Source organism: Hippocampus comes, unplaced genomic scaffold (assembly GCF_001891065.2).
Source record: "Hippocampus comes isolate QL1 unplaced genomic scaffold, H_comes_QL1_v1.1 scaffold40, whole genome shotgun sequence".
NCBI lineage: Eukaryota > Metazoa > Chordata > Actinopteri > Syngnathiformes > Syngnathidae > Hippocampus > Hippocampus comes.
Genome location: NW_017842058.1, coordinates 908,264 through 918,932, shown reverse-complemented (window position 1 = coordinate 918,932; position 10,669 = coordinate 908,264). Strand labels below are relative to the sequence as shown.

The 10,669-nt window shown below is 41.0% G+C and overlaps 1 protein-coding gene across 1 annotated transcript in view; it reads right to left on the bottom strand.

Annotated features, from left to right (window-relative positions):
- Window positions 1-10,669, bottom strand: part of kif5ab (kinesin family member 5A, b) — a 73,795-nt gene that overhangs the window by 46,248 nt on the left and 16,878 nt on the right. Inside the window, exons 2-3 of the mRNA XM_019861031.1 lie at window positions 3,220-3,307; window positions 167-240 (exon numbers count right to left, since the gene is read on the bottom strand). Of these exons, the coding sequence (XP_019716590.1) occupies window positions 167-240; window positions 3,220-3,307 (162 nt within the window). The remainder of the gene's footprint in view (window positions 1-166; window positions 241-3,219; window positions 3,308-10,669) is intronic.

Genomic DNA, 10,669 nt, shown 5'->3' with positions numbered 1-10,669 from the left:
GTCTTTGAGTTGTTTCTCATAGGAACTGGAAAAAGTGGTCTGCGCCGAGTGCTGGGGACGTGATGAAAAGCGGATTTACAGTTCGTTTTAGCCATTTAAAAAGTCTGCTTCTATTTGCCGCCCTGAGGGATGTCACTTTGAAATTATTGATGAGTTGCGATTGTACCTCCATAGTGTGAGTCTTTCCCGAGGCCGTCTGGCCGTAGGCGAAGATGGTTCCGTTGTATCCGCCCAGTACATCTGGGAGAAGTGGGAGAAAGTAGAGAACTGGTGAGCCCAAAAAAAAAAAAAAGCTGAAATGTCCCCCAAAAATGATCATAAATCAGGCGAAGTATTATGTTAATATGACGCAAAATTGTGTCACGCTGCCAACACGATAATAAGACCAACTTCAAAATCAACCATACCCAACCAAATGATACACAGACATCAATCGTTGTTCCCGGTAGCCTTTCACAACGGCTGACATGACTCCTTTTCCAGACCCTGAGCCATTGCCATCACAAACTGTTGCTAATTACTACTGACTTTTAACAACACAACTGCGTCCTGAAATAACGGTCAATCGCTGATTAAGGGCGCTAGACTAGGACTTCATTACGCTGACACGGCATTCTACGGCGCCTGATGCCATTGTTCAGCGGCGGCCGTGCTAGCTGCTAGAAGGGTTGGGGAGAGCTGCCAGATTACTTTACAAAGGCAGTTTATTAAACGTAAATTACTGCACCTTGATGCTGAAAGTCTGGCACAGTTGCTGTTCCTACTGACCACTTTTTAACAAACCAGGCTTACTGCAATATGCTGTTTTAGCCGGCAAAAATCGCTCCCGTGGTTGTGATGTCACTTGCAATTACGAGCTCGTACATTGCATTACTTAGCTCGGTATGCTCTTTACAACTTGTTACAATAAAATCATGTTTGAAAAATGTGGAAAATGGTGTGTGTGTGTGTGTGTGTGTGTGTGTGTGTGTGTGTGTGTGTGTGTGTGTGTGTGTGTTTGTGTGTATGCTGTATACATATATATAAAATATAAAACTGACTCACTCACTCACTGAAGTGGAAATTATATAAACAAGACCCTAATACGAAAGAAATGCAAAGATCTCACTCGGCTGCCACTTCTCAGGTGCTACAGTGCGCTAAATCCTTTCTCTCAGGTTTTCTGATTTTATGCTCAAGTCGTGTTTCCCTCTTCTTTACATCTGCCCCGAAACGCCGTAGAATTAATGTAATTTGAGAATTCAGGCCCTTCCACACGCTGTCTGTTCAAGCGTCCCACTTGATGCAAACGTGGCACAAAAATGTGAGCCTGAAGTTGGAAAATAATAGATGCAGGTTGTTGAGGGGAGGTGGCAGACGAAAGACTGTCACGGATAATAGCTGACTGTGAGCCACGCCGTGTGCTTTTGGAAACGTGCATGTCACTGAAATTGTTTTTCTCACATCTAGTTGGAAGAAGCAGCTTATTGCGATAGCCAGTGAATGGACTCTGCTAAGAACACTGCTAAGGCAGAGCAGCCATAATGTTGTTAACATTCCTTGTTTAATTGAAAAATTTAACAACATGACAAAACTATACTGGTCCACTGCAGTCCTGGAGGCAATCATGAAATCGAGGAAAACGAATGGCTACTCTGCAGAGATCTTTCAACTCCATATCATCAATTGAGGGAGGAGCTACAATGTTAAACTTCACATCTGATTAGGTGGATCTTCCCCTGAGTATTTATGAAAACGCTTTGCACTTCCTGTACAGTAGGTGGCGGTATGCACCAAAGAGCTATAAAATGACACACTGAGGAGGACGGACGGATACACAGACCACTGATGAATGACGAATGACAGACCGGCAACATTTTGTAAAATGCCTACCGATGCTAACTAACAAACCAACTGAGTGACGAGTTGGAAACAAAACATCACCGCTCACTTTTCATGCATGGTGGGTTTTATACAGCCCATCGAGAATACAGCAAAAAGTAATTTGGATTAAGAGGCGGGCATGTCAGTCCGTCACTCATCCTTCCATCATTATATAGGCCGGGCCAGTCAGTCAACTTCGGCGACAACCAATTGGCGTTGAGAATGTACTTGTCACACACAGGTGCAGCACAATCAGACTCAAGTTTTAAAAAACAAAACAAAACAATGTTGTATACCATTGGTGCCCAACCAGTCGATCGCAATCGAGTGGTAGCCCACGGACTGGTCCCAAGTCGATCACGAGGGGTATAGGGGGAAATGGAAAAAAAAAAAATGTGTGTCATCCTATCAGTTTCACTTTCACAAAAAAGTATTTATTTAAAAAAAATAAAATAAAAAGGGGTGTGGCCTCCATCACCGGAAGTTGTTAGCAGTCAGCAGTCTGCAGTTGCAGCTTGTGATCAGAGCGGTTGCGAAATATCTTTTTTTTGGATTACTATTATTATTCTCATTCAGTTTGTTTCATCTGCAATTCACTGATGGCACTGGCAAAGAATGGGAATATGGAGCGCCAGGAGTAGCCTTTTAAAACAGTGAATGTGAGCCACAATAGTGATGTTTATGCATTTTACACGCTGCAAAAGTTTGTCTCGTGCCTCCATGTCAGGGCTTTCACTAAGGTAGGCAGTGATTACCTTTACAAAAACTCACACACTCTCGTATCTCATTTATTTTTCTGTTGCATTCATGTTAGAAGCCGTTATGGCTGTTGCTCATCATGGCATGCGTGTGTGCATGCATATGCGCATGTTTGCATGAATGCGCGCGCATGCGTGTGTGTATGTGTGCACATGCAGTAACGGTCTACCGCAAAGGTTGGTTCGCTTGAAAAGTCTTCGGCCAAAAAAGGTTGGGCACCAGTGCTGTTGTATACCTTTCGGTCCCACAGACAGCAATGACATTGTCCCGTATTTTTTGTATTTCACCAATCACCATCCTGTGTACACACACAGTGTGTTGTTTTTTTGTTTTTGTTTTTTTTGAGTGGGAGGTGGGGGCGTGTGTTTGACATAGTATGTTCTCAACACTAACTGACTGTCGCCGATGGTGACTGACTGGGCCTGCCTAAAATAATAACAGAAGGATGACTGATGTGCCCACTTTTGTCATTGTGTATTGATCCATGTCAGTCGGCTGCATCGCTCCTAAAACCACTCAGATTTTTTCCAAAACCAGGTCCTTGCGATAAGCCGTTCCAGAGTAGAAAAAATCAGCATTTTAGTTCTGGGAACTCACCTTTCACAATATGCTTGGCACAAGTGTTGTAGACCTGCTCCTGGGTGGCATTTGTAGGGAACACCTGGTCAAACACAAAGCACCTCCCCTGTAAAAGAGTGACACACCATTTTTGTTACATTTCACGAAGCAAAGGTCACCCGCCCCCATCATCAGCCATCATCAATAAAAGATGTTTCTATAAAAGCTGCCAGTATATATTGCCACTGACATGCTTTATGGAGGATGTATCCCCTGACATCTACACACATATGTATTATCACGCTGTGCTTGTGTGTCTTTTTTCCTTCATTGCTGCAAATTGTGGGTCCACACAAAGCAAGAGGCATGGAGGTGAAGCCATTAAAGGCAGCATTCAAGGTCTTGCTGAGCCAAGTCAAGCGAGTAGGTCAAATATTGTCGCAAGGAGGAGAAACGCATTCAGGCAAACAAACGGCATAGCTGAGCTGTAGGAAGCAACCAAAATGGAGTTCTTTGTCAGTCAAAAGCCCACTATAGCACTCATATGAAAAACTGAAAATAGATACTGTATCTGTTCATCCATTCTGTTTCAACCAGTACATTTTGTTTCCCCATATTTTGGTCACTCCAGATTCTTTTAATCACCAAGAACTAAGTAGTGACGCTACAGTAAGTGATGGTTTGTTTAGTTTGCTACATGGTTGGGTTACTTTAAAAATGTATTCAGATGACTTAGTTACTAGGTACCTGTTAAAAAATGTAGTTAGTCCTGTAATCCAAGTATTATATTATTAAAGTAATGTAACTTGGATACTTTTGATTACTTTTGGATACCAAATATATAAAAACAATTCAAACAAACAAACAAAAAAATATGATAGATATTTTTTTCGATTTGTCTGTTTTTTTTCATCTTAAAGCGGTTTAATATGCATGCTTTCGGCTGGAGGAAAGCTTAGCCTGGTCGGTCAGGCGATTGGTCGTAGAGGTTTTATCTGTTTGTTAGTTGGTCAGTCATTTAGTTGTTCGTGTGTTAGTCAGTTTGTAAATTAGTCAGTAATTAGGTTACCAAGCCAGATGAGTTAGTTACCTATCCAGTCAGTCAGTCGGTTGGTTGGTTGGTGAGTTGTTTGGTTAGTAGGTTAGTCAGTCAGTCAGTCAACCATTTTCCATTATTTAGTTAGTTACTCAGTCATTCAGTAGTTTACAAAATTAGTCCATTCATCAGTTTTCAGTAGTTCAGTTGATCGGTCAGTCCGTCAGTTTCAGATGCTTTATCAGTTTTTTTAGTTGGTCAGTCATTTAGTTGTTAGTGTGTTTAGTTAGACGGTTTGTAAGTTAGTCAGTAATTGGGTTACCAAGACAAATTATGTATGTAGTAGCACACATGATGTGCAGTATATACTGGTACACAGATACATTGGCTCTCTACTTCCATAGTGATTATCATGAGTAAGGAGTGCCAGGAGAAAAGCTATATAAGGAAAAATGATTTCCATCTTTGTTAACGACCAAATTCTCCCGTTGTTAATGTAAAGCACTAAAATCCCCAACATAATCCTAACAATATAGGCTTTTAAATATTAAAATTCTGCTGCCACTCATCCAGTGTAGATCAATTTGCCATGTACTGTACATCCCCAGTTGTTTTCCCCAGTTGTTTTTCAGTGTTACATAATCTACTATATAGAGATGCTTTCTATAAAGGCCATACAATCCATGGAGACACTGAGCCAAGATTACATCCTTTGAGATAAAGCGCACACTCAATAATCCCCCGCAGTATTACTCCAGAGGGGCTCTACTGCTTTCCAGCATTTGTCTTTTTTCTTCTGCAACGCAGTTCACGAAAAGCAGCATGTGGCAACTGAGTCTCAATTGTGATTTATATCATAATAAGAGTAATATTTAGCCTTTTCAATCACAAAAAAAGGTTTTATTTATCAAATCTGTCACAAGGGACATTTGTCTTGTTTACAATAAAGGCGTCCACCAGCCTGGCACTGATTCATGTTGACGTGACAATTATTTTGGAGTCAAGTCGGCAAAAATTGAATCTACTACACCATTATATCTAATAAGTTAACAGAATGAGCTTTTCCATAACATTTTTCAGCCTGTTTTGCTATGTATGTCTCACAAAACCTTGGAACATCACTTTAAGCGAGCATAACGGGATTAAGTTTCACTTTCTTTTGCTTTTGCCAAGTCACTAATTCCAAAGAGAAGGAGCAGAATCGACAAGGAGTGAAAAAGAGAAACTGGCCACATACCGCGAGATCCAGTACAAAAACTGCTCTTAAATGGAACATGAGACTCGAAACCTGACATACAGTACGAAGCATGATGACAAGAGACAACAAAACACATGATGGCAGGACACATGATAATAATACATGATGACTTGAGACTTGAAACGAGAGACGAAATATGGCACATGAAACACAATGACATGGAACAACATAACACACGTGACATGGAACATGAGATATGACATGTGGGACTGGAAGGCATGAGACAGGACGACATGAAACAGAAATGAGAAAGAAGGCATGATCATGCATGCTGGTATGAAACATGAGACGAGGAGATGCGATGGCATGACACAAAGCATAAGAAAAGGAGACGCGATAACACACAATGACATGAGAAATGAAATTCAGGACAAGGAATCATGAGGCAGGAGAAATGAGACACAAGACATGAGGCAGAAGCCATAACACATGATGGCATGAAGCAAGAGACAATGAAACATGGCACTGATGGCATGAGACATGACAAATAAAACAAGGTAGTAATATCTGCCCTGTGTGCAGTTTATCATTACGGTTACAGTTCGCAGTGCTACTTTCTAAACAGGCTTCCCCTATTTTGTCGTTTAACCCCTCAAATATGACCACTGACATTTTAATCTTCCTCATCACATTATCACATTATCAAATATATCCCTATAAGCCAAGAGAATTGGTTTCTATCGGCACTGAGTGATTTTATATTGACTCTGGCAAACATCCAGCAAAAGCTCTCAATGGATGTTTGTTACTTAATCTTATCAATCTTCTCTTTTCCCCAAGTTCCCTGAACCGAAGAGGTTCTGTTTGCCGTCCTTTCAATATGACCTGCTGTTCCCCGAAGAGCCAATTGGTTGCTCCAGTTGCAGGACGCGCCCTGCTGTAGAGGTTCCACTCGAAGGATATTACTTACACACGCCTGTTCTACAGCTTTGCAAGCACAATAGTAAACATAGTATTAAACGACCGCATCAACATTTTGCACATTTGTCTTCATAGAGGCAGAATCTTTGCGTTGTGTCGGATTGGGAGTAATCTATGAAATTTCCTGAAGAAATGCTGACACCAAGCATGGCGGGCGATTAAAAAAAAAAAAAAAAAGAAAAAAGGTCATTTGTTCCACTCAGCTGAATGAGTTAGACATAGAATGGGAGCAGCATAACACAATGACCTCCCACTTTACAGCTGCCGCGTTGCATAAAGAGATTTGATGCTTGTGACAGAGGGAGGGGATGGCTTTCCCTGACAACAACATTAGCTGTACTTGCACAATCTAATAAGATCCGGTGTATCAAAAACCCTCCCTTTACAAAGTTAATCACGCTCCAGTCCACACTGTGAAAATGACTTCCATCGATCTGCATCAGATCCATCCCTTAGAAGCCCGTCAAAGAGCATATGCGGGCAACGAACCTTTCATACTCACATTGACACCTATAGACAGAATCTTAGAATCTTTAGTTCACCTAAGATGACTTTTGGTGAGAAAGGAAAGTACACCCTGGACAGATCAGCACTCAAAACAGCGCAGATCCATCCATTTTGCATACACAGCATGCATGTCACAGATGAGCTGGAGCCTACCTCAAATAACTTTTGGGGAGGGAAGTGTGGCAAACTCGGGATTGGTAGCCAATTCATGAATCCATCCATCCATTCATTTACTTGGCAATCTTGGCTCAGTGTCTCAGTAGCCCTCGCAAAGAAGCTCAGACTTTACCCGTCGCAAGTCACTTCATCCAGCTCTTCCGGTCCAGACAGACCCTGCAGCATGTCACTTAAAAATGGTGCAACGATTATCTGCATCAACTGCACAACCGTCATAGTATTATATCGCACCACTGATCACTATATCTCTGCATGATGACTCTGCACATTGTCGCACAGCTAACATTGGTTTGCTACTACTGCACAATGGTCCCCTTACATGACAGAAAGTCTTTCCATACTTATTTGTCATGTCCTTGTTTATCGTAGGTGCTTGTTATTGATAATACCAGTGTAGTCTGTACGACCGGAGTCAAATTCCTTGTGTGTTCTACATACTTGGTCAATAAAGATGATTCTGATTTTATGGAGAGTTTCAGATAAACACGAAGTCCTGTGTCAAATGTCCACACAGACCAACAAATCGCTGCTGTCCGCCACAAGACGTGTAAGACAAGATGCAGGAAGATGGAAGGAGGGCTAAAGGAAATCAAGGGAAAAATATAATAAAATACTACAGATGCTTGATGTGAGGAGAATTAGACATCAGACATGAAACATGTGACATGATGACATAAGCCACGAAACAGTAAGCGCCAAACATGAAACCTCAAACTTGACGAATGAGACGTTAGAGAAAAGAAGTGTCGGACACAAGAACCATCTGTGTCACACTTTCTCAGAAATGAATTAGATGTCTAAATATGCCTCCAGATTTAATGAAGATCTGTCTTCCCCTCGAGTGGAGGTTTCGGGAAACCACAGCCTGCTCATTTTATTCTTTATGCATAATCTTGCTGAAGTCATTTTCTTGGGGAATAAAGTCCCATGTGAGAGGAATAATCAATACAATTAAAGAGCATGCGGCTGCCAAAAAAGAGAACGACAGCGAGTGAGGAATCATCAAGCTGGAGAAATGTGTTTAAAGAGCAGGGACGTGGAACGTAGCACTTGAGCAAGTCTTATTTGAATTGCTTTTTTGCTGTAATTGAAGGCATTACAGGTACAAATGAATAAAACATAATATGAGACCTGTGACAATCTCAGTTAAGCACCTTAACAAAGCAGTTTAACCAACATTTTTTGGGGGTGTATTCAGTATACCGACCATAAAAGGAATGCTTATAATCCCCACTGTGGCATCACCGATTGAAGAGAGACATGTCAATCATTATGACAGCACTATATGATGTCAATGATGAAGCATGAGACTTGAAAACTTGAAAAATCAGTCATGAAATCTAAAACACGAGATATGGAACAGGAGACAGGGACCACAAAACCTGAAACATGAGATATGAATCATGAGACAGAAGAGATGACACAGGAGACATGGAAAAATCCAACTAGAGACATGAGACCTGAAACATAAAAAGGTACATCTTGAGACAGTAAAGATGACACATGAGACCGGAAACGTGAGATATGAAACATAAAACGGGAAATATGAAAAATGAAAGAAGAGACATGAGACATGAACCTTGAAGAGCCTGTTTAATTTTCCGCCCCAGCTGGAGTGAAGGGCGTTTCCCTCCAGTCGGCACACCTGTTCCTGGTCATCATGAGCCTTGTATTGAAGGATTCGGACTTCTGCTACTCCTTGTCAGATTATTGACCTTGCTCGCTGTCGTGCTCCAAGTGTTGCATTCTAGAACTCTCGATATTATTCATAGTTGCTATATATTTTTAGTTGTCATATATTGTCTCAGCCTGCATTTCTGGGATCCAAAGACATTATTCGGTTCAGTTCTGAACCTGACAGGAGATACGAATCACAAGATTGGAGACAACAGACATGACACATGAAGAATCAGAGAAAATATGAGAAATGAAACTAGAGGCATAAAACATGTGCAATGAAAGTTGAGATGACATGAAACATGAGATGTAAATGTTAGAAGTCAAAGCAGACAGGAGACGTTAAGGTATCATGGAGTATAAATGAAACATGACAAGATATAAGACACCATGACACTTGATTACATTTTAAAGGAGACAAAATTGTAAACGTGACAGTATTTTAAGGCACTACTATGTTGAGAGCAAATACTTATTTTAATCATGATTAATCTGTCAATTATTTTGTCTATTAAACCGTGAACTGGATTTTAAAATAGGATGTTTTTAATTTCCATCCCTTTATACAAGAAAAAAAACAGGATAGTGCCGAAAAAAAACCCCACACATAAATGATTATTCAGTTCATGGTTTTCTCAAAAGATGTAAAAAAAAAAAAAAACAGTCAGAGTGCACACCGTGCTTGACATTGCGGAAACAGAAACAGACTTGCTTGGGTCAGTGGATTACATTGGCAGGTAAACTGCAAGATCTCCCCTTGCAGAAGATGGGAGTCGTCCGTGCATGTGAGGTAAGCAATTGGAGACCGCCTTGCACCCACGATTGTGCGTCCGTGTGTGGCCCCCACCAATAGTTGTGCTACGCGGTCAGGGGGTTGCTGCTAAAATGTTTTTGAGATGATAATGATGATAATTTGTGCAATGAATTGATTTCTACAATGATTCTGAGGATGCTGCCATTTTTACCCTGAGCGCCAAAGAGGGCCATAGAATCTGCTCTCTGAGAGGAGTACAGTAATGGGAGAATATTTACTGCTGAGATTTGGACAACGTCAAGTTAAAAACGGCATCTAAACAATGAATCGATTATCAAAACTAATTATCGATGGATTTGATAGTTGATTAGTTGCTGATTAATCAATGAATTGTTGCACCTCTAATTATGTCTCTGTTTCAATCTCGGTTACGTTAAAATGCATGTTATACTATGGAAGTATCTGAGGTAATTACAGATAAACTAATCAGAATCTGCTGACAAGCTATTTTCCATCTGTTCAGCCGCAAAAGGTCACTTATCAACGAAAGGCCAATGCGTCAGTTTAAATGGGTGACAAATTACACGAGTCTGAAATGTCACTTACAGTGAGCACAAGCAGACGCACAAATATTGGCTTGGAGCTACAGTCATATAATCAAAGGACAAAACAATTGGGGCCCTACTCCTCACTCAGGATGCATGAATTGTTCATTTTGTGTGCATTTTACCTTTTGGCCACCACTTCAGGGTGGATTCTGCTTCTCTCACCAAAGGTCAGAGAAGCAGCAGTCAAAGGTCATTGGGGATATAGGCTTCAGTCAACCCATAACCCTTAATGAGGACATGGTGAAAAAATTGGATGGATTGAAAAAAAATCAAAAGTAAAAACCAACCAAAGTTGGACCCACTGTCCTGAAATGGACATCTAGTTCACTGCTGGAAGAATGTTTCAACACAAAGCATTCCCACTTTCCACTTCCCCTCAAGACATATTGCCAAATATTTGAAAGGCTGAGCTATGTGAGATAAAAAGATTAAGCCACCCACACATTCTGAGGCAGACGAGGAGGCCGCTCAGTGGCTCGTCTCCTCGTCTTGACCGACTGGCGCTTTGTTTGCGTTAATCACAATCACTATGTTTTTTATATATATATATA